General features: G+C 49.2%; 1 protein-coding gene across 1 annotated transcript in view; it reads left to right on the forward strand.

Moving 5' to 3' along the window:
* Positions 1-27,021, forward strand: part of LOC144774129 (extracellular calcium-sensing receptor-like) — an 85,497-nt gene that overhangs the window by 53,195 nt on the left and 5,281 nt on the right. The window contains exons 5-6 of the mRNA XM_078659152.1: positions 15,443-15,661; positions 20,331-20,451. Of these exons, the coding sequence (XP_078515278.1) occupies positions 15,443-15,661; positions 20,331-20,451 (340 nt within the window). The remainder of the gene's footprint in view (positions 1-15,442; positions 15,662-20,330; positions 20,452-27,021) is intronic.

The raw sequence follows: 27,021 nt of genomic DNA on the forward strand, positions 1-27,021 counted from the left end.
CTGGGGTTTGGCGGCCCCGTGCAGGTGCACAGCTTGCACATGCCTTAGGCCGGCCCTGCATTGGCCCATCCATGGAGGACCGCTCACACAGCAATGGAAACGTAACCTTCCCCAGAACTAGTAAACACTGCATTCTGGCCTTCAGTCATGTGAATATGCAGCCAAAAGGGTTCCAGCAACCCTTAGGCAGGAATCAAGGTATGATTTGTGTGGTCCCCCAAAGCCCTGGAGGCAGTCAAACTAAAGCTCTCAGAAGAGGAGGGAGGTCCTCCGGGGTTAAGGTCTGCCACTTCTGGGGGGCGGTATCTCTTTGTTGGAGAAAAGTTGGTAGCGGTTCCCAAATGTCCTTGTGATGGTTGTATGAAGGCATTAGTTCCCAGTAGTTGGATAATTGCTTCTGGCGCTGTGGTGATGGCAAGCCTTCTACCTCAGTGCATGGCAACAAGGCATTTGATGAGGAGTAGATGCAGAGCCATTAGTCTGTGGTCCCTGTGTGGGGCATCCTTTACATAAGTCAATAGGCTGACTAAGGGAGTCTGTGGTTGGGAGTGGCCCATGATGCAGTGTATAACAGAGAGTACATTGACCCAGAAATCACCTACTCTCCCGTTCAAAGTGGAGAAAGGTGGACTGTGGGGCTGTACAGCAGAGACAACTTGCATCTGTCACCTGGCCCATGCAAAGTAGCTGCATCAGGGTGAAGTGGGTTCAGTGGAAGAACTTAAAATGTATAAACCACAGTTTCTAATTTGGCAAGTGGGCTGGTGTCTGGTCACAACAGTAAGACCACTGAGCGTCTGTGCAGGGGGTCTGTTGCCCAGACTGCACATGCTGCTAGCATCTGGACAAATGCTGTGGTTTGCATAAAAGAGTAGAGGCGAGTTTGCATGGTGAAGGGTTAGTGAGGATGTGCTCCCAAACATGTAGCATGGGAGGGAACACGGGGAATGTGTTACGTACTGTGCAGCAGGTGGCGTGAAGTTGATGGTAGAGTAGGATCTCAAGAAACATAAGGTGTGCTGTTCAAGTGGCCACAAACAGGAATATAAAGTGGTATTCTGGATATAAGTCAGCAAATGTTATGGGATTATTCCCATGTGCCCTCGGCCTGGCACCCTCCTCTTGCAAGGACGACAAAGGGACTTAATCCAGATAGCCATGTAAGGCGCATAGGGGAAATGAAGTTCACCACTGTTTCATCCCAATCCACACCCAACACATGCATTCCACCATGTCACAGTCTGTAGCAGCTTGTAGGGTGCATTGGGGGATGTAGACTTGTGGTCTACTTTGATAGTTTGGGGTGTAGCCAGAAGTGGTTGTATTGTGTCTGAGCTCAGAGCACATAAAGAGCCATCTCAGGCACTCCCTAACCCCTTGCTCAAGAGATAAGGTGAGTATTTCCCATGCAATGAGTGTAAGATGTATGTGTGAAAAAAGGTACAGGAACCTGGTTAGAACAACCATTTTTCCAATTGCTATCCATCCTGTAATGGATAGTGTCAGGCGAGACCAAATTGGCACCCTATCCACCAGCCAAGCGACAGTGTGGCCATAATTGGCCTTCCAGAGTTCATCTGGAACTCGGCTGAGCCAGATGCCCAAGTACCAGACCAGGTCGGAGATCCATAGCAGCGGGTATTCGGATGGGAAAGGTTATGTGCAGTTGGTGAATGGGAAAAGTGTGAACTTGGCCCAGACATCCTCTATACATGAGTTTCCCCTGAAGCGCATGACCTTGTGAATTAATGGGGTGGGTTCTTGCCCAGTTTCTGAAGATAGAGGGTCACCTTTGCATACATCGATAGCACCAGACCCCTGCCCATGAGTCCAAGAATATGGTGGGTGTGATGCTGCGGTAATTAGGCCACAAGGGGCTCCATTGCCACGGCACACAAGATCCGGGACAGTGGGTACCCCTGGTGTGTCCCACGAGTGATCCAGAAGCGGTAGGACAACATACAATTGAGTCAGGTAGGTAGGGTTTATAAAAGCTGGATCTGCCGGATAAATCAGGGACTGAGACTGAGTAACTGAAAAAGATATGGCCTTTCAAAGGGAGGCAAAGGCCTTCATGGCATCCAGAAGTGGAGCGGCAGCATCAAGCTGGGGGTCCAGGGTGTACACGAGGGTGAGTACAGTACCGAGGTTATGTGTAATGTGGACCGGCATGGGACAAAACCTGATTGATCCGGTGCACAATAGTGGGCATTAGAGAAAGGAGGCAGTTCGCTATGAACTTGGTGAAGAGTGGTGCACCTGGTACAACCATAGCAGCTGAATGGAATCTAGGTACGCCCGGTGCACCTGTGACAACCATAGCAGCTGAATGGAATCTAGGTACGCCCGGTGCACCTGGTACAACGATAGCAGCTAAATGGAGTCTAGGTTCGCCCGGTGCACCTGGTACAATGATAGCAGCTGAATGGAATCTAGGTACTCCCAGTGCACCTGGTACAACGATAGCAGCTGAATGGAGTCTAGGTACGCCCGGTGCACCTGGTACAACGATAGCAACTGAATGGTGTTGGACCTGGGCCTCTTGGCAGGGTCATCCCTAAACTTTTTGCCTTCCTCCAATACTCTCTCTGACCTGTTTTTGTTGGTTTAATGACTCTGGGCACTTAACCACTGCTGACCAGTGCTAAAGTGCATATGCTCTCCCTACTGTAAAGTGTACATGTGATTGATGTCCATGATTGGTTCATTGGATTTACTGTTAGTCCCCAGTAAAGTGCACCAGGAGTGCCAGGGCTTGTAAATGCCAATACTGCTAGTGGGCCTGCAGCGCTGGTTGCGCCACCCACAGAAGCAGCCTTAAAATGTGTCTAGGGTCTGCCATTGCAGAACCTGCGTGCAGTCTGGTACTGTCACACTGGCTGGGCAAGTGCACACACTTGCCAGCCCCTAAAACCTTCCCTTAACTTCATATTAGTCACCCCTATGGTAGGCCTGAGGGCAGGGTGCATTGTAAGTGTAAGGTAGGACATGCCCTGATGTGTGTGGCATGTCCTAATAGTGAATTACTGCCAAATTCGTTTTTCACTATTGTAAGGCTACCAGTTCCCTTTAGGCCAGATGGGCTGCTGGAATTATTACACTCTATAATCCCAGCAGGCTCAGGGAACATGGTAGAAATTAATGTTTAGTATGCCTGAACTCAGAATAATAAAATACTTCTTTTAGTAAAGTTTATTTTAATATCCTGTGTTTGCAAATGCTACTTTTAGAAAGTTAGCATTTGCTGGCCTAACCATTTCAGCCCGCCTCTGCTTGGATGTGGATCTGACTGTCTGGTGTGTGTGAGTGACAGGGCTGGGAGTTGACAGGTAGTGAATAGCAGGATGACACCTTAGTGGGAGGTGGGAGTTTCCCCTGAATGTTGCATCAGGCTGTACTCTGCCACCACAATGCTGGCTCCGCCCCCCTGGGGAGCGACTGATGACTCAGCCTGCACCTGGCCCAGGAAGGACCGAAGCTTGTCAACAAAGTGCTCCAAGCTGCCCCTGTCCTCACAATGCTGGCTCCGCCCCCCTGGGGAGCGGCTGATGTGCCTGCCCTCACACTGAATGCAGAAGCCAGAAGTACCCACAACAAGTGCTCAGAGACTGGAGCAGTTATGCAGAGGCCCCCCTGGCCTGCGAGAACAAAAGAAACTGGGTATAAAAGAAGGAGCCCTGCTCCTTGTAAATTAGATCCAGTTTGCGCAAAGAAGAAGCTCTGCCTGAAGAGAAGGACCCTGGAAGCTGCATGGAGAAGTACTGACTCTGACCCCAAGAGACTGGCCTGTGGTGGGTGCCTTGCTGCTGAAGGAGAGCAGGAGAAGAAAGACTGAAAGACTTTGCTTTTATTCAACTTGTGCCAAACTCTGCTAAAGATCTCCAAGGGCTTGCCTGTGAACTTGCCCCCTGAACTGCGCCCCAGGGACATTGGGCGCTACCCCCCAGAAGGAAGAAACTGCTGCCTGAAGTGTTCTGACCCTCCAGCGCTGATTCAGGGGAGCGGAGTGCGTGAGGAACCCTCCCCGCACATTCCCCGAGGCAGGGCGTCCCCCGTCCACTGAGCACCGCGACCTCTGCTTGGCCGACCCACAGGAAGCAAAGTAAAGCCCAGCCGCACTGGGCCAAGCACCGTCAACTGTTGGAAAGGCTGGGCCTGGGGCTGCAACGTAAGGAGGACCCGTCCGGTCCAAGCACCACGAGCTGCTGGCCCCCAACGCCGCAGCCCGTAAAGTAAAGACGGACCCCCGCCCCGCCTCGACCTCCCCGCCGAGATCGCACTGGAAGAAGCGCCTGCTGCTGTGAAGTGCACAGCTACGAGCGTCTGGCAGGAGAGTACGTCCCGTTGTGTTCAACCCGTACTCCTGCCCGCATCACCTGCAGCCGCTCCCCCTCCTGGGTAGAAGCGCACGCTGCGGGTACGTCTGTCTGCCCCGCAAAGCACCGTCCTTGGAGAGCCCTACGCCTGACGAGCCGTAGCCCGCCTGGGAGCACCGCGACGTGATTAAGACTGACCCCCGCTGCTGTGGCCTTCGACCCCCTCAAGCAGGTACTGTGACTGTGTGTGCCAAGTGCGCGGCGCTCAGGACCCGAAGTCCGTGAGGCGCGCACTCCCTTGAGCCCCCTGAGACCCCTCCGCTGTGTGGCCGTACCTGGGAGATGTCCCCAACCTGTCTCCCGGCCTCGGTACGGGGCGCACCGCTCCAGCGCACTGTACGCCTCGCCCCCTTCCTCCAGCGCCGTACGCCGCTCACGCGAGATGCGTGAGGTTTAGCGGGGCCGCGCTGGATTCACCGAACGAGTCGCACTGAGGCTCTACAAAGCGTACCAGAGCCAGCGAAAGGGGCCCACACGCCGCACACAGTGCCTGGACCATTGGGAGCCTAAAAGTTAATCTAAGAGAGGTCATTTCTTTTGGGAACATTGGTCCATGAGTAATAAGAACTACCAATTGCTTTTGAAGACGCTGAACAAAGATTGCTTATTGCTAATAAGAACTGTGGCACATTACAAGTAACTGGAATTTGGAAAGTTTGAAGACTGTATTTACAAGCCTGCGTGAAATTATATAAAGAGATATATTTTTACTAAATACAGTGTGGTGTCATTGTGTGGTGGGTTGGTGGTGATGGTGTAATGTTGCAAATGTTTAACCCTATATGCCCCAGAGATTAGCCTAAGACTGCTTAAGCCACACTACCTAGAGGGTAAGCAGAGGTTGTCTGGAAGGTAACCCTCAGCCCTGACGGGGAAGAGAGAGGCCCTGCTTGTCGCCAGTGCTGCACTGCGCCAACCAGAGACTCCCCCTTCCTACATTGGTGGCAGCGGTGGGATTTGCGGATTTACATTTGCAGTGTTTTTACCTTAGCTACTGACCATTGCACAGTGATGACAGTCCAGTAACTTAAGCCACAGACATTTTTTGTTGATTTATGATTTGCGAGAAGAGATCTCCATGTGTTTTTGAAGTCATGCCTGTGTCAGTGAAAATGGAAAAGGCAGCATCCATTTCTTCTATTGACTGTGATTGGGAGAAACTAGAAAACTACACTGGGAAACAGCTCAGGAGCTTCTGCAAAAATTTGAACATTTCCATGACCGGACTCTCCAGAAGGGAGCAGTTCCAAAAGGCGCTGAGGGTCTGGGTCAAGGCAAGGAATGCCCCTGGAAAGGATTTTGAGTTTGAGGATGCAGAACAGCAGCTGGAGGGACCCCTGACTCCAGAGTGTAGGGGTGCAACCTCCCCATTGGGTAGCAGTGTTTCTGGCCGAGGTCTGTCGCCAGAGGAGCTGGCGGACAGACAGGCAACCCGAGATCATGAATTGAAGTTGGCAGAGCTGGAAATAAATGGGCAACTGGAGCTAGAATCTAGGAAGTTAGCCCTGGAAGTAATGAAAATGGAGCTTGCGCATGACTTAAGAATGAGGAAACTTGACTTGGAGCTCGAGGGGCTTGAGGCCAGAAGGGCTTCAGCCCAGCAACAAGAAATATGTGTAGCTCAGAGATTGAGCTTTGCTGAGTTGGAGGTGGAGTCCAGCTCAGATGGTGGCAGCAACATTAAGGTATCTAGTGCAGACAGCATAACGCGCGCACCTAGAGGTATGGCACCTGACTTGGAGGGGGTTAACATACACCAGGAGGTTCAAGGGCATGAGGTAGCTCCAGTAGTGCGCAGCGTCCCTGAAGGGAATAGGGTAGCTGGCGTAGGAGTTCATGGTCCTAGTGGCGGGAGGGTTTCCCCCATGGTTGAGGTCCTGGTGGGTGAGTGTAAGGACCGCCCAGAAGAGTGTGGGTTGTGTGACAGAGACAGTTCGCTACTGTCTGGCCAGTCTCAGAAGAATGGTGTGGAGTATGTGTGTGAGGCGCTGGATGGTGAGGTGAAGGATAATTTGGTTAACCCTGCTAGGGGGCTGTGTAATCCAATTGTGGGAGAGCATATTGTAAGTCCCAGTTTTCCAGAGCTATGCCAACACCTGTTTGAGAGTGAGTTCTCTGACCCCAGGGAGCTCACATTGGAGGCAGACCTTGTGGTGGATTCCAGAGGGTCTGGAGAGGCATTGGGGTGTGATCCTGTGGGGAGTGGCTCAGGTATCTTCCAGCCCAGAGTGGTGGAAGTGGTGCAGAGTAGCCCAGCTAGGTCCTGTAGTAGTGAGATGGGTGTAGGGCCTCACGTCCTGTCCTTAAGAGGAAGGAGTGAGAATGGGTTTTGTCCCGGTAGTGCCCAACCTCAGTCTCAGAGCCTGGATGGTTCTTTAAGGGAACACCAGGTGGGGAGCCTAGGCTGTCCGGATGAGTCACCCTCTGAGGGGGATCCCCCAGTGGCTAGAGAACGTGGAGGCTCTGTAAACAGAGCTCCAGTAGTTCTGGTGACTGGCAGTACCACTCCAGTTGGGAGGGTGCAGAAGTCCAGAAGGAGGGGCGAGAGGGGGAAAGAGTCCCCAGTGGAAGAACCAGTGGGTCAGGGGCCAGCCAGCAGGGCTGTGTCCCCAGTGAATGACCATGGGGACACCACTTCTGTCCTGGGGGATCTTCCCGCACTGTCAGATGGACAGGGATTGGGAGATCTGCGCCAGGCAGACTGTCGCACGACACATGAGTTATGTGCCACCCTCAGGGGGGGCAGGCGTGCTCCCCGGAAAGTCCTGGTGCGCCAGGCAAGTGTTCAACTGCAGGGTTGGGTCCCTGAGTTGGAGAGCCAGGTTCAGGTGTTGTCTGACCTGGAGGGTGGGCCCACTGTAATCAGTGTCCTGACCCATGTCACTTCTAGGGGTACCACTCCAGTTGGGAGTGGGCAGTACTCTGGAAGGGGGTGCAGAGGGAGGGAGTCCTCGCCTCTGACCCCGGTGAGGCTTGAGGGTTTAGACCCTAGGTTTAAGGGCCAGGTGCAGGGTGTCCCCCCTGACCTGGTGCCCCAGTTGCAGGATAGCACCCCTGAACTGGTGGGCGAATTGTGCAGGTCACCTGCCACAGGTGCCCTGACAATTCTGGAAGGGGGTACCACTCCAGGTGGGAGGGTACAGAGCCCCAAGGAGGAGGACCGGGTGTGGGAGAGGCCACCCCAGTCTTTGGTCCAGCCGCCAGGTACAGGCCTGAGGCTGGTGGGTCAGTGCCAGGATGTCATACCTGACCTGACAGGAGGGAGAGTGGACAAAGGGTGCCAAGCACCTGGGGCTACCGCCCCCCGCTCTCTGAGGCCACAGAGGTTTGAGAGCCCTGAGAGGCATGAGGCCTGGGTCTCAGCCCTGACTACTGTCAGTGGCCACTGTGATTTGATGACTGCCTGTTGGGACACACCTGGGAGCGAGTTAAGATTAGACGCTGCACAGGTGGTGTCCCCAGGGGAAGAGAAGGGTGCCCCAGGGGTTGGCTTGGTGGACCCTGAGAGTATTAACAGAGGATTTAAAGTAGGTGCAGATTGGCGTAGAACTGGAATGTGCCCCTGCTGTTGCGGGCCAGGTCCAGGTTCTATCGCCCAAAGCAGGGAAGCCCATCACTGTGGTGATTGGTCTACCCTGCGTTTTGGCTGGAAGGGGGTTGTGTTGGACCTGGGCCTCTTGGCAGGGTCATCCCTAAACTTTTTGCCTTCCTCCAATACTCTCTCTGACCTGTTTTTGTTGGTTTAATGACTCTGGGCACTTAACCACTGCTGACCAGTGCTAAAGTGCATATGCTCTCCCTACTGTAAAGTGTACATGTGATTGATGTCCATGATTGGTTCATTGGATTTACTGTTAGTCCCCAGTAAAGTGCACCAGGAGTGCCAGGGCTTGTAAATGCCAATACTGCTAGTGGGCCTGCAGCGCTGGTTGCGCCACCCACAGAAGCAGCCTTAAAATGTGTCTAGGGTCTGCCATTGCAGAACCTGCGTGCAGTCTGGTACTGTCACACTGGCTGGGCAAGTGCACACACTTGCCAGCCCCTAAAACCTTCCCTTAACTTCATATTAGTCACCCCTATGGTAGGCCTGAGGGCAGGGTGCATTGTAAGTGTAAGGTAGGACATGCCCTGATGTGTGTGGCATGTCCTAATAGTGAATTACTGCCAAATTCGTTTTTCACTATTGTAAGGCTACCAGTTCCCTTTAGGCCAGATGGGCTGCTGGAATTATTACACTCTATAATCCCAGCAGGCTCAGGGAACATGGTAGAAATTAATGTTTAGTATGCCTGAACTCAGAATAATAAAATACTTCTTTTAGTAAAGTTTATTTTAATATCCTGTGTTTGCAAATGCTACTTTTAGAAAGTTAGCATTTGCTGGCCTAACCATTTCAGCCCGCCTCTGCTTGGATGTGGATCTGACTGTCTGGTGTGTGTGAGTGACAGGGCTGGGAGTTGACAGGTAGTGAATAGCAGGATGACACCTTAGTGGGAGGTGGGAGTTTCCCCTGAATGTTGCATCAGGCTGTACTCTGCCACCACAATGCTGGCTCCGCCCCCCTGGGGAGCGACTGATGACTCAGCCTGCACCTGGCCCAGGAAGGACCGAAGCTTGTCAACAAAGTGCTCCAAGCTGCCCCTGTCCTCACAATGCTGGCTCCGCCCCCCTGGGGAGCGGCTGATGTGCCTGCCCTCACACTGAATGCAGAAGCCAGAAGTACCCACAACAAGTGCTCAGAGACTGGAGCAGTTATGCAGAGGCCCCCCTGGCCTGCGAGAACAAAAGAAACTGGGTATAAAAGAAGGAGCCCTGCTCCTTGTAAATTAGATCCAGTTTGCGCAAAGAAGAAGCTCTGCCTGAAGAGAAGGACCCTGGAAGCTGCATGGAGAAGTACTGACTCTGACCCCAAGAGACTGGCCTGTGGTGGGTGCCTTGCTGCTGAAGGAGAGCAGGAGAAGAAAGACTGAAAGACTTTGCTTTTATTCAACTTGTGCCAAACTCTGCTAAAGATCTCCAAGGGCTTGCCTGTGAACTTGCCCCCTGAACTGCGCCCCAGGGACATTGGGCGCTACCCCCCAGAAGGAAGAAACTGCTGCCTGAAGTGTTCTGACCCTCCAGCGCTGATTCAGGGGAGCGGAGTGCGTGAGGAACCCTCCCCGCACATTCCCCGAGGCAGGGCGTCCCCCGTCCACTGAGCACCGCGACCTCTGCTTGGCCGACCCACAGGAAGCAAAGTAAAGCCCAGCCGCACTGGGCCGAGCACCGTCAACTGTTGGAAAGGCTGGGCCTGGGGCTGCAACGTAAGGAGGACCCGTCCGGTCCAAGCACCACGAGCTGCTGGCCCCCAACGCCGCAGCCCGTAAAGTAAAGACGGACCCCCGCCCCGCCTCGACCTCCCCGCCGAGATCGCACTGGAAGAAGCGCCCGCTGCTGTGAAATGCACAGCTACGAGCGTCTGGCAGGAGAGTACGTCCCGTTGTGTTCAACCCGTACTCCTGCCCGCATCACCTGCAGCCGCTCCCCCTCCTGGGTAGAAGCGCACGCTGCGGGTACGTCTGTCTGCCCCGCAAAGCACCGTCCTTGGAGAGCCCTACGCCTGACGAGCCGTAGCCCGCCTGGGAGCACCGCGACGTGATTAAGACTGACCCCCGCTGCTGTGGCCTTCGACCCCCTCAAGCAGGTACTGTGACTGTGTGTGCCAAGTGCGCGGCGCTCAGGACCCGAAGTCCGTGAGGCGCGCACTCCCTTGAGCCCCCTGAGACCCCTCCGCTGTGTGGCCGTACCTGGGAGACGTCCCCAACCTGTCTCCCGGCCTCGGTACGGGGCGCACCGCTCCAGCGCACTGTACGCCTCGCCCCCTTCCTCCAGCGCCGTACGCCGCTCACGCGAGATGCGTGAGGTTTAGCGGGGCCGCGCTGGATTCACCGAACGAGTCGCACTGAGGCTCTACAAAGCGTACCAGAGCCAGCGAAAGGGGCCCACACGCCGCACACAGTGCCTGGACCATTGGGAGCCTAAAAGTTAATCTAAGAGAGGTCATTTCTTTTGGGAACATTGGTCCATGAGTAATAAGAACTACCAATTGCTTTTGAAGACGCTGAACAAAGATTGCTTATTGCTAATAAGAACTGTGGCACATTACAAGTAACTGGAATTTGGAAAGTTTGAAGACTGTATTTACAAGCCTGCGTGAAATTATATAAAGAGATATATTTTTACTAAATACAGTGTGGTGTCATTGTGTGGTGGGTTGGTGGTGATGGTGTAATGTTGCAAATGTTTAACCCTATATGCCCCAGAGATTAGCCTAAGACTGCTTAAGCCACACTACCTAGAGGGTAAGCAGAGGTTGTCTGGAAGGTAACCCTCAGCCCTGACGGGGAAGAGAGAGGCCCTGCTTGTCGCCAGTGCTGCACTGCGCCAACCAGAGACTCCCCCTTCCTACGAATGGAATCTAGGTACGCCCGGTGCACCTGGTACAAAGATAGCAGCTGAATGGAATCTAGGTACGCCCGGTGCACCTGGTACAACGATAGCAGCTGAATGGAATCTAGGTATACCCGGTGCACCTGGTACCACAATAGCAGCTGAATGGAATCTATGTACGCCCGGTGCACCTGGTACAACGATAGCAGCTGAATGGAATCTAGGTACGGCCTGTGCACCTGGTACGACAATAGCAGCTGAATGGAATCTAGGTACGCCCGGTGCACCTGGTACAACAATAGCAGCTGATGGAATCTAGGTATGCCCGGTGCACCTGGTACGACGATAGCAGCTGAATGGAATCTAGGTACGCCCGGTGCACCTGGTACAATGATAGCAGCTGAATGGAATCTAGGTACGCCCGGTGCACCTGGTACGACGATAGCAGCTGAATGGAATCTAGGTACGCCTGGTGCACCGGGTACAACGATAGCAGCTGAATGGAATTTAGGTATGCCCGGTGTACCTGGTACAATGATAGCAGCTGAATGGAATCTAGGTACGCATGCTGCTCCACCACTTCATACACCGGAATGGCCTCATAGAGTTTATAGTCGAAGGAAGTCATTGTTTACATGAGCCCAGTAGGAATGGTCTGGTGTGCCATCCTTTCACCTAGGAACTCGTTCACGTATTCAGAGGCCTAGGGCTTGCGAAGCATGCAAGTTAAATTTTTTGAGGGTGGTCGCCCTTCACATATTGGCGTGCTGTTGCCACTCGGCCGAAATGTTTCATCTTGTATGCGGCCTCCTTGTCAAACTCTGTTATTTTCCCATAGTGATGGTTGTTTTTCAGGTATATTATTCTAATCCGAGGGAACAGAGGTCCCATCCCAGCTCAGTGAGGTACTCTCAAATCACTTTGAGCGTACCTGATTGCTTTGTGATACATGTGCCAGGGATGACCACTTTAAATCCTTCCCATAGTGTCAACGGGGAGGTCACGGATTCCTTATTGATGGTGAAGTAGTGTATGATTACAGTGTGGATCTTGTCCTGAAAGACTGCATCTCGGGGCACGCTAGGGGGCAAATGACAGGTGAAGGCCCGGGGAGGGGGGCGCCTGCAACCGAGAGGTCCAATAGAAGGTGTACATGGTCTGAGAGGGTAGGGGGCATGCGTGCCACAGAGGTGGCCAATGTATTTGTGTAACACGATTGCAGCCAGTAATCAGTATGGACAAACACTTACAACTCTACTTAATCACCTCTTACACATAACATGCACTCTACTCACGAACACATCACCACCGCTTTACCTTACAACTTTCACTCATAAACAATACGGTTCAGATTCATTTAATAAAACAAATACATTAGCATCCCCTTTCACTACTCCTCAAAAACAAAACATATCATGCACACCAGCACACCCCATAATACTTACCATCACAAACTACAAACATACACCCACCTTTCAAATTACACAAATGAACAAACTCCAACACCATGCTTTCTCTCTTCCACCACACCTTGCATACATACATCATCACAAGACTCTCTTTTAACTGCCAATCTTCCATTGGATCATTTAGAACCTTACCGAAGTGACCCACATGCTCCACCACCACCCCTAACTCATACACCCTCCACCACAAACAGACGCAAACAAAAAAAGAACGTGCCACACCTCACAACTTAGCTTCTCCATGTCTGCTGCACAACAAGTTTACACCTAAAAAAAACACAGCACACCAACTCACCCTGAAACACCGTCTCCACCATCTACACACACAGACCTACCAAAATGCCTTCTTAGCCTGCAACGTGAGGACCATGATACAGAACAGCCATACAATTGCTACCCTCATACAGCTAATCCCAACATGAAGGACACACCAGCTGCAAGGCCACAAAATACCGCTCACTCCTCTACAAAACATAGTCATACTATCTTCAAAGCACATTCTTTAAACTGTCTACTAATAAATGCTCAATTGCCCTCTAAGAACAAACATCACATCCACGACCTTCTCACTGACGCAACACCAGACATACTATTCATCACTGACTGGTTGGGAGATGATATGGCTACAGTCCTGCATGAAACTGTTTCTCTAGGCTATAAAACCATCTCCCAAAATCTTTAAGGCAAAAAAGGAGGTGGCCTAGCTGTTGTGTTCAGGCAAACCTTACGTAACACTAAGAATTATGACATCTCCATAAAAGATAGTGAGGAACTTTTCACCAGATGCAATCCTACACCATCTTCCTCCTGTAATTTCCAACTCCTTTACAGACCACCACCTAGCAAGGCAACTTTCCCAGAAGCATATCAAGACACAGTTTCAAACCTAATAACACTAAACTCCAACCTATGCATTCTGGATGACCTCAACATTAGGTTTGACAAACCAAATATGACCCATTCAAAATAACAATCATCACTAGCCTAGAATCACTCAACCTGTATCAGATCATCCACAAACCCACACATATCGCTGGACACATCATAGATATTATTTTTCCTAATACAGAACTAGTTACCTTTCAAACAATGGCTCCAGTCACATGGTCAGACCACTATTTGCTTGTCTTCCAACATAAAACAACACTAAGCGACGCACCTAACCCTACCTTACATGCAGCCACCTATAGGCTGTGGAACAAACTCAATTTAGAACACAACTAACCTCCAGTAGAGATCTAGAAAAAAACTTTGCCTACAGAAAATTAACAGACTGTACAAGTCTACTATAAAAAAACGAACAAAAATACTATTCAGACAGAATTCAAAATGCTAAGTGTGCAAATAAAGAATTCTATAAAATTCTCAATGAATTTCATAAATAGAATTGCCTAGAAGCAGCTCATGCTGTTACTCAAGAGGTCACAGACAAACTGGCAAATCAATATGTAGACAAATCAGACAATTCTAAAAACCTCTGCTACCACTCCAGTAAGGAGAATCCTCAACAAGTCCTTAATTACTGGATTAATTCTAAAATAACTCAAAAAGTCATAATCATGCCTAGTACTGAAGAAAACAAACTTGGACCAGCTGAACCCTGAAAACTACATACCGATTTCAAATGAACCTTTCCTGGGCAAACTGATAGAAAGAGCAGCTTTCAACCAGATGTATTATATTGTATTGTAATTGCATTGATATAGTGTGAACTACCCCTGATGTGGCGTCAAACTGCTTTTTCAGTGAGTAGCTTGCTACTCCGCAACCCATGAAGGATTAGCGGTGAATTAGTATAGTGAAACATGAAAGTAATTTGAGTTTTAGATATTAGTCACTGATTTGGATTTGAGAAGGATAGCGGAAGGATAGAAGAGGGGAAGAGGTTTGAATTTATATAGCACTTGTTACCCCTGATGGGGTGTTGATGCGCTTTTTTGGTGAGTTGCACGCTATTTCGGCACCCATAAAGGATTAGTGTTGAATTAGTATGGTAAAGTATGATAGTAATTTGAGTGGTGGATATGTTAGTCAGTTAGTTATATAGAGTAGGGTAGCGGAGGGATAGAAGAGGGAAAAAGGTTTGCATTATATAGAGCTTGCTACCCCTGAAGAGGTGTTGAATTGCTTTTTCGGCGAGTAGCACGCTAGTCTGGAACCCATAATGTATTAGTGGCAAATTATTATAGTGAAATATGAAATTTGAGAAGTGGACATGTTGGTCTGTTATTTTGATTAAAAGGATATTAGAGGGATAGAAGAGTTAAGGATTTAGACTTTTTTTTGTTTGTTTTGGAGGTAATACCAGTAGGAGGAGGCTTGGGATTATGTAAAAAGGGATGTGGAGTGGAAACGTGAGAGGGAAGAGATTAAAGAGGCTTGTATTTGGCGATTGGTATAGTAAACGAGGTTAAACTTGAGAGGGAGATTTTTAATACCCAATTTTTGATACCCAAGGCTATAGTATTTAAGTCTACTTGGAGATACATCTTAAGCTTATTCTGGATATCTTTTTGCATATTAGCCCAGAGGAGCTACACACAATTGGGAGAATAAAACATATGATCAATATTCCCTTGTGAGGAGTCACATTTCCAGCACAGGTTAGATTTAAGCAGCCCTAGTTTATGATGAATAGTTGGTGTCCAGTATGTATTGTGTATTAACCAAAATCATTTTGGGCAAAAGATGAGAGAAAGTAAGTCTTTTTTGGGTTGAGTTTGAGGTGGTTGTAGTGCAACCAGGCTTGAATCTTACTCAAGGCATCAATGAGGGGAAGGACATCTGAGCGGTATTGAATCTCATAGTAAAATTGTGTGTCATCGGCGTATAGGTGGTGATTGATTCCCGCTTGTTTAAGGATGAGGTTGAGGGGTTCCATGAAGAGATGCAATGGTTATATAATGGTCTTAAATTGCCCACATTGATGCATTAAGTTTCTGTGCTTAACCTACTTGTATGTTAAGATGTGGCAGTCACAGTAATGGCAAAGAAGCTTGTAAGTGATGACCTGTATCTGTCTGGTCTTGAATTGTGTACTGCAATGTTCAACACTCTATTACTGACAAGAAAAATCATGCAAAAACAATTTCTTAATCAATTCTTAATTGTCATCACTTTCCACATGTTAGCACAACCTTTAATAATAATGTCTGTGCTGCAACCTCATAGGTGCTTCACTATGTGAGGACTGTCAATGTCTCAATGCCAACCGGTGATGAGTTATACTTCGATAAGAACGGAGATGCCCTGCTTGCCTATGACATCTTCAATGTTCAGATATTCAGCGATGATGATATCCAGCTCATTAATGTGGGCAGTTTTGACCCACAACAAGACGAAGAGGTCAATATCAACACAGAGCTCATTTTATGGGCTGATGACTCTCAGGTAAGGAAGGTGTAATTCACAGTGGTATCTGGGGGACATATCAAGCTGTATAAAAAACTCACAACTCTAATGTGCAGCATGGAATCCTTGCAGAAGTGCTACCAACCCATGATGTTATGAAGCTATCCCATTGATCATTTCCAGTGACTAGGTTGTACACTCAAAGTTTGGAGGTGATTCGTCAAGCGGGGGCTGAGAAAAAAGGGGGGTCCTAAAACGCGTTTTCCTCATGTTAATTTTCTTAGGAAATTTTGTGACGAGCTACAGCCTGAACTGCTGAACGGAATTACCCCAAATTTGGCAGAAAGGTAGAGCTTGGTTCAGAAAGTGAACTTTTATTTTAATGGTGTAAATCCGTTCAGTAGTTGCTGAGAAATTAGAAAAATAAAAGTTTCGATATCTGGGCGGAGCCTAAGTCCCATGCATGAGCTTCACTGTGATTGGCTGTAAACACTCGAAAATAGGAAGTGTTGGCAGCCATCTTGTGGCTCGGTCAAAGCGAGTCACCAGAAAACAGAGCAATAAAGGTATAAAACAAGAAAAGGGGTACGGGAGTAACACCCAGACCCCTAGGCATGCTTAGGAGGTCTTAGAAGTACCCCCAGGGCCAAAAAAAGCATTAAAACTGGGGTCGCGAGTTCCAGCGTTTTATTTTAATGAGGCCCCTGGGTGGGCTAGGTCCCAGGGGAATTTCTTAAAAAATAGTATTTCAATGAGGCTGCTGGGTGGGCTAGGACCCTGCGGCATTTCTTAAGAAATAATAGCGGGTTCCGCTGGGTGCCCCGCAGCCTGGGGCTTTACTCATGTTGGGAGGGGGATTCAGTATTCTGTAGAAATTATATCGGGAAAATAAAAATGCGCTGTATTGCAGCCTTCCTTTCATATAATGCGGAATAATGTTTAATTATAATGCACTGTTCACTTTTATCACATCCCTTTGGTACAGGAAATGTAATAATATGTGGGAGGGCGTGTCTGTATCTGTGCGTGGAACACAATTACCGTTTAATTGGCTGAGGTGTTGCAACAACAAGCTTAATGTTCATTGGCTGCGAACCATTGAACGTAGAAGTGTTTCTAGCCGTTCACTTCCCCTTCGCAGAGTAGCAAGGACCTCTGATTGGCTCACATGTTCTAAGGAGGACCTTCCAGAGCTTAATGTTCATTGGTTGCAAACCATTGAAAGTAGAAGTGTTGATAGCTATTCCTTTCTCCTTTGCACAGTAGGAGGGACATCAGATTGGCTGACGTGTTTTAAGGAGGAGCTTCCAGAGTTTAATGTTGATTGGTTGTGAACTATTGAAAGTAGAAGTGTTGCCAGCCATTCACTTCCCCTCCGCAGAGTGGGGTGGACATCTAATTGGCTGACATGTTCCAAGGAGGACTTTCCCAAGCTTAATTTTGATTGGCTGTAAACCATTGAAAGTAGAAGTGTTGTCAGCGATTCCTTCCACCTCCGCGGATTATTAGGACATGTCATTGGGTAACGTATTCCAAACTGGACCTTGGCAAGCTTAATGTTCATTGGCTGTGAAGCATTACAAGTAAAATTGTTGTCAGCCATTCCCTCCTTTCTGCAGAACATCATGGACATTTTATTGACTAAAGTGTTCAGAGTACAAGTTTGCTCCTTATTGGGTGAGAACGGTTCACTGTTGTCAGCCATTTTGTGACCTACTTCAAAGGAGTACAGGAAAACAAAGTAGTAGAGGGGAGTGTAGATACACTGTTAACTCTCTAGAGAGGTCACAAGGTGGTGGGTAGGGACTGTGATTGTAATTTTTAAAAATATATTTTAAGGGCGATTTATATAATTTGCGTGGGGCCTACAAATCAAGTCGGGAAAATAACAGTGTGTTGCGGTCTTCTTTTTATTAAGTCAGAGGGCGGGATACTTCACAGGAGCAGTATTTACTTATGTGGTGTGGTTTTTACTTTTCTGATGGTGAGTGCTACATCTTTGGAGCTAATATTATAATATGGAGGAGGGGGTTAAAAAAGAAAGCGCGCTGTTGCGGTCTTCATTTAAATGTACTTATAATGTATAGTTATAGTGCGGTGCTCACTTCTGTCGCGGGTAGTGCTATTTCCTTGCAACAAAATAGTAGGTATGGTTGCGCTGCGCTAAATGAAGTCTAAGTTTGAAACAGTTATTATTAAGCAATCACAAATATACTTTCTTAAGAAAGTGTAGCTGTATATATAAGAGGGGTGACAAATAAAAACGTAATTCATAAAATATCCCTTAAGCGTGGCCCCACCCTTCTTTTTTTTGTCGCCTAAAGTTTGTAAAAGTGTTGCCCCATATTCTTGTTAACATAAGAGGGCATCAGTTATTTTTAGATAAAGTAGAAAAGAAGTGCTACAAGAAACACTCCCGTACTAAATCATCTCAGGTCAGAAGAAGAAAAACAAGTAAAAAACAGTTAAACAGAAATGATGTCATATTACCTAGAAAAGTACTCTACATCAAAACACTATGTATACAGTTTTTTTTAAAAGACTACTATCTTATAAAATATTAGCAGTGTTACAAACTGTGAGGTAGTAAGTTATCAATGGAAATAACTGTAGTAAAAGTATGTCGCAGAGATAGATCTCCAACCAGCCATCTGGTTGGCTTGATGAAATGTCCCTTGTGAATTTCTTCAAAGCTGCAATTCAGTTGTCAGACTCTTTGCTTGAAAGACACATTCAGAATAATGGAAATAATTCCTTCAAATAATGAGGAAGTAGCAAACAGTGGATTTTCACAGAAAAGCTGGAGTAAAAACTGGAGAATTCCAATAACATATTTGGTTTAGTAGGACTTTGTTGTGCAATCTGGTACCTAGGCTATCATTGTTGGCAAAGATTACAAGGGCGGTTCAACTGATGCAGGTTCAACCTCAAGAAGAATTTATTTTTGTATGTCACAGAATTGTGCACAAAATATTGTATGACACAAACGTAATTTCCAAAATATAGTTTACAAAAATATCCTTTTTGGGAAGTCACTGCCTCACTCTGAATCAAGATGCCGATGGTAAACGCAACTTTACTTTAGGTCGTCATTGAGAACTGATGTCCAGTGTGTGACACTGTGCGAACATCATCAGATCCTGGATGTCTGCAGTGTGCCAAATTTCAAACTCAACAAGGACTGACATTTTATTTAGCAGCGGCACACTTAAATAACCCCTAAAAATGGCTGAACTTCAAGAAGAATTACAGCTTTACCCTTAATCTTCTCGCCAATGACAAGTCTCCACAATGACAATTCACTTTCCACGGTCATATCAAGCAAACCCAGGACAACTGTACCAGAAGAGCCTCCTACAATGTATAAAACAATACATCCAAACCTATTAGATTGGCTCTACCACAGTGGCATATTAAAACTTAAGGGTGCCCCCCTGCAAGTTGCATGGAGGGGCCCCCTACACTATGGACCCATTCAAGCCTACTGCCTGTGCACAGTGCACAGTGCTGGAGGGGCCCCCGTGGAGCACAGTGGCCCCGCATACTGTAGAGGCTTCACACTAGGCAGCACACATCCACCCATGAATTTTGGTGCATTCCCATATTTATATTTCAATGGCCGCCTCTCCGCACAAGAAAGACTCTCCTGCAGGCACTAGCGGTGAGCTGCTTGGATATGGCAAGGAGCTCATGGCAGTGGCCAATGACGCTCTCCTGTCTAGACTTCAGGTTATCCAGAACACTGTGGCCCGACTTTTTCTTAAACTTCCTTCCCGCACACCTTCTGTACCAACGCTTAAATCACTGCACTGGCTTCCCATTAGAAAACGAGTGACTTTCAAACATCTGTGACTAGTACACAGAGCTTTGTCAGGATGAGGACGGAAGACGGGGCCCCTTCCTTCAAAAAGCAATCTCCCTATGGCGGAGGCATTCTTGCACTATGGTGCAAGGGTGCCTGCACCTGCGCATGGCAGCTGTTTCTGCGCCAGCGCTGTGGAGAGCACAGGAATACGACATATCGTTGTAGATATGTCACATTCCTGTGCTCTGAAAGTGCCGCAGCGCAGGGCCAGCCTTAGGCATGTGCAAGCTGTGCACCTGCACAGGGCCACCAAACCCCAGGGACCGCCAATATATATCCTTAATATAATAATCCTCTGTGGGTGGATACATATTTGCGTGGCGGCCCCTGGCAGGGATTTGGCGGCCTCCGGCTCTGTTCCACTTACAAACACCCTGACCCCCCCCCACCATCTTCACTGGCCTCCGCTCTCCACCCCGCCTGGACCCCCTCTTCTGGGGCCCCCTACCTATGCTCCCTGCCATGAGCCTAGAGCCGCCCCTGGGCAGCGTGGCGCAGCCAAAGGGCTTGCGTGCTGCAGCGTGGCACTTTCTTGTAGATCTGCCCCTAACACTTTTTAAAATAATACTACTGTTAGGGCAACCAGTGATCATGTGTCATTTAAGTGTGTGATTTTCTGCCCTACACAATTCTCCAAGGGTAAACCATGTCTTGAAAGTTCAGCCTTAAATGGAGATTCTCACATGGACATGAGATATGTTTCTCAAGTGCTTCCCAGTTCTCCTTGAGTCCCCTAGGCCCAAGGTCGAAAGCTTCCTATTAATGTTCTCTCTGTGCACCTTTGCATCTCACATCTCACCTGTGACCCTTTACAGCAGCATTCTCCATCTGTTCCTTGTGCAGGTCCCACACTCCGTGTGCACTGAGACGTGTCTTCCTGGGCACAGAAAGGCCGCGAAGGAAGGGAGGCCGGCGTGCTGCTTCGAGTGCATTCTCTGCTCTGAAGGCGAGGTCACTGACCCCGGTGAGATGGCGTGGACACAACACTTTAAAAAAAAGCATGTATAAATGATATGGCATTAAAAAAAGAAGACTCCGCTTCTGCTTATAATGGCCTCTTGCTCAAATAAATGTGGCACTAAAATCTATTCTATTTCTTTTTATTTATTAGCAGTTTTATAAGTTGCGAACCTGACGGGAGTAGATGCTTCTTGTAAGCAAGGTCGGTGGAAGGGAGATGAGCAGAACGAGGTGCTATCTTTGTAAAAGCACAAACATGCTGTTAGTGATGAGTGATAGGATAATCTAGGAAGCGGAGCCAGCTATAGGGGAGAGTAAAGTTGGAACAGAAAGGACTTTAATTACTTCTCAGGGATGTATGTTGTTACAACGCATGCTTTCACAACGCATGCCTTTACCACGCAGGTTTTACAACACAAGTCGTTACAATGACTTGCGTTGGGGGGCGCTGGATGGTGAGTAGTTTAATTTACTATTACAACTCCAGTCCCCATGGATAGTAGGGAAGGTTTTGGATAGTAAATTAAACTATTCCCTATCCTACACCACCCCCCAGCGCAAGTCGTTGTAACAACTTGCGTTGTAATACCTCCGTGGTAAAGGTACTGCATTGAAAAAGTTGCATTGTAAAGGATGTTCCCCCATCTCAGAGGTTTGAAGAAGGTCAGAGGTCTGAGGGATTGTAAGAGTGAGTGCCAGATCTTAAGTGACTTCCTGGGAATGGTTGTTTCATAGTTTTTCATTTCTTGAAAGCAGTTCGTCTTTTAGCAAAATGAAATAAGTGCCCAGACCCCCAAAAATTCTCAGAACCCCACTTCTGAATTCCAGCCTTTGTAGTGAGGCTTGTAGGTCCATTGTCGACAATTGCTAAGTTATCATGAGCTTAGCTGCCATGGGGCTGCTTTTGCGCACGACATTGCAAGCATCTGTTTCACAAGACTTTGGGGCATATTATCAAGGGATTTATCTCTTTAAAAGCCAAGAAAGCGAACATAAAATTATCTCCCTATCAGCAACAGAGTGCTAACATGCAAATTCGCATGTTAGCACCCTTTTTCTCTACGCTTCCCCTTGCATCTCTAATGAGATGCAAAGGGGGCGTTCCAGTGAAAAATAATAGGAGAAATGTTGTTAAGCGGCATTTCTCCTATTATCAAGGATGTCGCTAACCCTGTTAGTGATAAAAAAAAAGCAGCGCTAACCGCGGTTAGCGCTGCTTTTTTTGCACCTGGTATTTTCCTGACTTAGCCATGATATCCTATATCAAGTTTGTGAGCCCCTATTATCAAGCTAACGCCAAACTTCAAGAGATTATCGTTGGATTTTCCAGCAATAATCTCTCATTTGGCAGTTAGCACAAGGATTTTTATCACTACTGAGATAAACCTTGCTAATAGCAAGTTATCTCTGCGATAATTTCCGGCGATGCTTAGCGTTAAAAAATGTGTTGCTAAGCATCGTTAGCGATAAATATCGCTAATCATTGGTAATATGCCCCTTTGTTTGTGCTTTTTCAACATGAGAACTGTGGGGCATATTATCAAGGACAGGCGATACATTATCGCCGCTTTTATCGGCAGGAAACTGCCGATAAAGCGGCGATAATGGGCTTGATAATATGCTCTATGAATTCCAATCGAAGCCCAGGTTAGATGTGTTCACATCTAACCTGGGCTTCGATTGGAATTCATAGAGCATATTATCAAGGCCATTATCGCCGCTTTATCAGCAGTTTCCTGACCGATAAAAGCGGCGATAATGTATCGCCTGTCCTTGATAATATGCCCCTGTCTGCCTTGCAGGTTCTTTGCTGTGCTCTGAGGTTTAGTCTGCACACAATGTTCAAGGTTAAACAACAATGCCCCTTGTTATTCTGTTCTGATCTGCTCCTTGCACCTAGACATAACAGGCTACACACAGCTGCACCTCTGGAAATCGTGTACTTTAATATTGCAAACACAACCTGTTTTTACACACACGGAGAGACACCTTTCCAGAGAGAAGACCTGCGTTTGTCCTGCGATGTGAACATTGCATCCAGGCCTTGAGGTATGGGGGTCTGCTGACAAAGCCCAGAGATCTTCTGTTTTATAATAAACTATCTCTTGTCATGGGGAGGGTGGTTAGGTCACTTTCTCTGCCTCTTTATCTCAGGCTGGCAGGTTCTTTTTCACCCTCCTTTCTCCCTATGTTACTCCTTTTCTGTCTCTCTCCTCCTCCTATCATCATTTTCTACTTGTTTCCTCTCTAGTTCTGGGTCAAAGACTAAGATGAAAACTTAAGTCGGGGTCTCCAAAAATGCGTATGGGTGACCCCCATCTGCAAGCACTGGCTCAAAATAAGCTCTGTTTGCAAGCTAGGCGTCCGCTCAGAGTGTAAGTGAGTGTTTGTCACCAGATGTCTTTAGTTTGTGGGCTACATAGTTTGGGTGTCTTTGTTGGAGTTCTGTAGGTGGTACATGTTTGCTTCAGTATTTCAATTTATCTCAGTCGAACTTGCTTACACCCACAGCGTATTAACCTTTACCGCAAAGTTAGGCTGGTGAAATGACTCAATTTTGGGTCATGTGATCATGCTTTTGTGGTGTAATGTGATTTGCTGATATCTCATGTCACTTATTTTATCCGAGTGCCTACCTTCCCTTAAAAGTCTGGTGCAGCAGGAATGTGGCTTGAGTAGATAATGGACCTTTGTAAAGCATATTCTGTGTAAACCAGTCACCAGCAGGCATTTTATACTCTAGTAACAGAAATAAATAAATATTTATTTTTACATGATGCAATACCAGCAATTCACATTTAATGACAACAGTTTAATATTGTGAAATTTTCAAGGAATTTCACAAAACTTAACAATAATCTAATTGTCATTTTCCTGGAGCAAGTATGAATTACTTTCAATGAGAAAGGGATTAAGACTGCATACCAGGTGTTAGAGAAATGCACTGTCAGCAGTGCATTTTTCTAACACATATATTATGTACTCTCAACCCTTTCTCTTTGGAAGTAATGATGTTATGTTATGTTCATGGGTCCATACATTTTAGTTTCTGTGATGAGGTGAGGCACCTGAGAAGATTACCTCAAACAGGAGCTGTGGGAAGGACAACGACTATGGACACAGGTTACAAGGGTAGAACCTGAAAAGGAAAACAGAAGGTATGGAAATTGAAGAAAGACTAGAAAGAGGAAGGGAGTTACAATTGAAAAAGCAATTAAAAAGAAAGAAAGTAAAAGCAGACTCTGCTTGATCCACGGAGGAAAGCTCACCGAAAAGCCAAAGAATCTGGAGACCAAAGGCATAGAGGAAGAACTGAGCCCCACAGTCGTAATCAGGAAAAACAAGGGCATATTATCAAGCAGGGCGATGGGCAATTATTGCCGCTTTAGCGGCCAAAAACTATAATTCTATCGCCCTATTAGAAATCTGTCGCCAACTGATGTTAGCGACACCTTTTAGTCGATAGCGAGCGGTTTGGGGCCCGGTTTGCATGTCAGCGATGTTTATCGCTAATGACATTCAAAGTGGGGTACCCAACCAGTTAGCGACTGAAAGCAGTCGCTAATGTCGCTATCGCCTATTAGCAAGGCAGGCGTAGCGATGCCTTGCCTGACCTGACTCTGGTCGGTGACGGTCGCTACACCCGCTAACCCGCCCCACCGCGCAGCTCTCCTTGAGGGTGCCCGGTGTCCCTGCCTGCCGTTTCTGCCCGCTACCTGTGCTTGCTGCTCTTCTGGTTCCTGCTCCTATTCACCTTCGCCGTCTCCTCGCCCTTCTCTGCCCGCTACCTGTGCTTGCATCTCCTCTGGTTCCTGCTCCTGTTCACCTTCGCCATCTGCTCGCCCTTCTCTGCCCGCTACCTGTGCCTGCCGCTTCCCTAGTTCCTGCTCCTGTTCACCTTCGCCGTCTTCTCGCCCTTCTCTGCCCGCTACCTGTGCTTGCCGCTTCGCCACCTTTCGCCGTCTTCCCGCCCTCCCCGCTCCCTGCCGCTGCTCCCCTGCGGCCCCGCCCCCCCTCTTGCCATCTCTACCTGATCCCCTCCCCGCGCCACCCCGCTCCCGCCTCCCAGCTGCTCCTCCCTCCCACTCAGCCCCCCCACTACGCCATTTATGGCGGAGTCCACGCGTACGCGCAGCGGGCACGCCGATTGTGCGCCGAAGGCGTGCCGAAGGCAAGCCCATCTGCGCCCGTCCGCGCCTGGACCGCACCCAGCGCCAGGACCCCGCAGATGCCATCCCACCCACCGGACTTACGACGCCGCGATCCTCAACGCACTCAGCACCGGCCGGACCCCCGGCTGCCACCGAGCCACCCCAGGGCGCACCCACGGATCCTTCACCTGCCAATCCTGCAAGTTCTCCTGCATCCGGACCTGCACCGCATCCGCCAAGACGAGCACCAGCAGCAACCACCTGAATTGCATCCTGCTCAACACCCACTCCGTCCACAGACACGCCGTGGAACTCTGGAACCTCCTCGACACCACATCTCCAGATGTCGCCTTCCTAACGGAAACATGGATGAACGCCTCCTAAACGCCCGACATCGCCATCGCCATCCCGGGCGGATACAAGATTACCCGGAAGGACCGCGTCAACCAGACAGGAGGAGGCATCGCCATCGTCCACAAGAACACCATCCGCATCACGACCAACTCCGACGACACCCTCACAGTGGCAGAACACCTGCACTTCCAGATACACACCGACCCCAAGACCACCCTCAGACGCACCCTCATCTACAGACCCCCGGGACCACGCACACAATTCAGCGAAGACATCGCCGATTTCATCAGCCCGCACGCCCTCCCCTCCGCTGACTACATCCTCCTCGGGGACCTCAACTTCCACCTGGAGAACAACAATGACCGCAACACCACCACCCTGATGGACAACCTCGCCAACCTCGGACTCAAGCAACTGGTGACCACCCCCACCCACTACGCCGGCCACACGCTTGACCCCGTCTTCTCCACCAGCAAGGACGTCTCCTTCAGCCATGCTACCGGACTCCACTGGACGGATCACAGCTGCGTCCACTTCAGCTTCAGAAGGACCACGATCCACCACCGCCCACAACAGGTCCCCCGCAGAAGCTGGAACAAGATCACAGCCAACCAGCTCGCCACATCCCTGAACCAGAACCCTCCAGCCAGCTCAACGAACCCTGACCAAGCCGCCAACAACCTCACGAGGTGGATCAGCAACTGCGCAGACGACCTCGCCCCACTGAAGACCCCCTCCGCCGGACCCGGCACCAAGAAAGCGTCCTGGTTTACCGACGAACTCAAGAGCTCCAAGAAGAACTGCCAAGCCCTCGAGAAAGCCTGGCGCAGAGACCCTACAACAGACAACATGACTACCCTCAAGCTCGCCACTCGAAAACACCACCAGCTGATCCACACCACCAAGAAAACCACATTCAAGGAACGACTAAACATCAAAGCCCACAACTGCAAGGAACTCTTCAACATCGTCAAAGAGCTCTCGAACCCCAGCGCTGAGGACAACGACATCACCCTCTCGCAAGACCTCTGCAACTCAAACGCCTCGTTCTTCCACAGCAAGATCGCAGACATACACAACAGTTTCAGCACACAACCAACACTCCCCACGACCGCACCGACACCCCCCACCACCACCATCCGAGCCTGGACCCCCGTCAACACCGAAGACACCATCCGCACGATGAACTCCATCCACTCCGGATCACCAACCGATCCCTGCCCTCACCACGTCTTCAACAAGGCCGACGCCATCATCGCACCCCACCTGCGGGACATCATGAATGCCTCCTTCTACACCGCCACCTTCCCCGAGAGCTGGAAGCACGCCGAACTCAGCGCCCTACTGAAGAAACCATCAGCGGACCCCACCGAACTCAAAAACTACCGGCCCATCTCGCACCTTCCTTTTCCTGACAAAGTCATCGAGAAGACCGTCAACAGACAGCTGGCCGCCTTCCTCGAGACGATTGGATCTCTCGACCACTCACAGTCTGGCTTCCGGGCCAACCACAGCACCGAGACCGCCCTCATCGCAGCCACCGACGACATCAGATCCCTGCTCGACAATGGAGAAACAGTGGCCCTCATCCTCCTGGACCTCTCCGTGGCGTTCAACACGGTCTGCCACCACACCCTAGTACAACACCTCAGCAACATCGGAATCCAAGAGAAGGCACTGGAGTGAATCATCTCCTTCCTCGCCGGAAGAACCCAGAGAGTCCGCCTCCCTCCGTTCAGATCCGAGGCCACCGAAGTCATCTGCGGCGTACCCCAAGGGTCATCCCTCAGCCCCACGCTGTTCAACATCTACATGAGCCTCCTTGCGGCCATTGCTCGCCAACACAACCTCAACATCATCTCCTACGCCGACGACACCCAGCTGATCCTCTCCCTCACCAATGACCCCGCCACCGCCAGAACTAACCTACACGAAGGGATGAAAGACGTAGCCGAGTGGATGATGAACAGCCGCCTGAAACTGAACTCAGATAAGAAGGAAGTCCTCATCCTGGGACCCTCACCCTCCGCCTGGGACGACTCCTGGTGGCCCCCTGCCCTGGGCAGCGC

This window comes from Lissotriton helveticus, chromosome 8 (assembly GCF_964261635.1).
Source record: "Lissotriton helveticus chromosome 8, aLisHel1.1, whole genome shotgun sequence".
Classification (NCBI taxonomy): domain Eukaryota; kingdom Metazoa; phylum Chordata; class Amphibia; order Caudata; family Salamandridae; genus Lissotriton; species Lissotriton helveticus.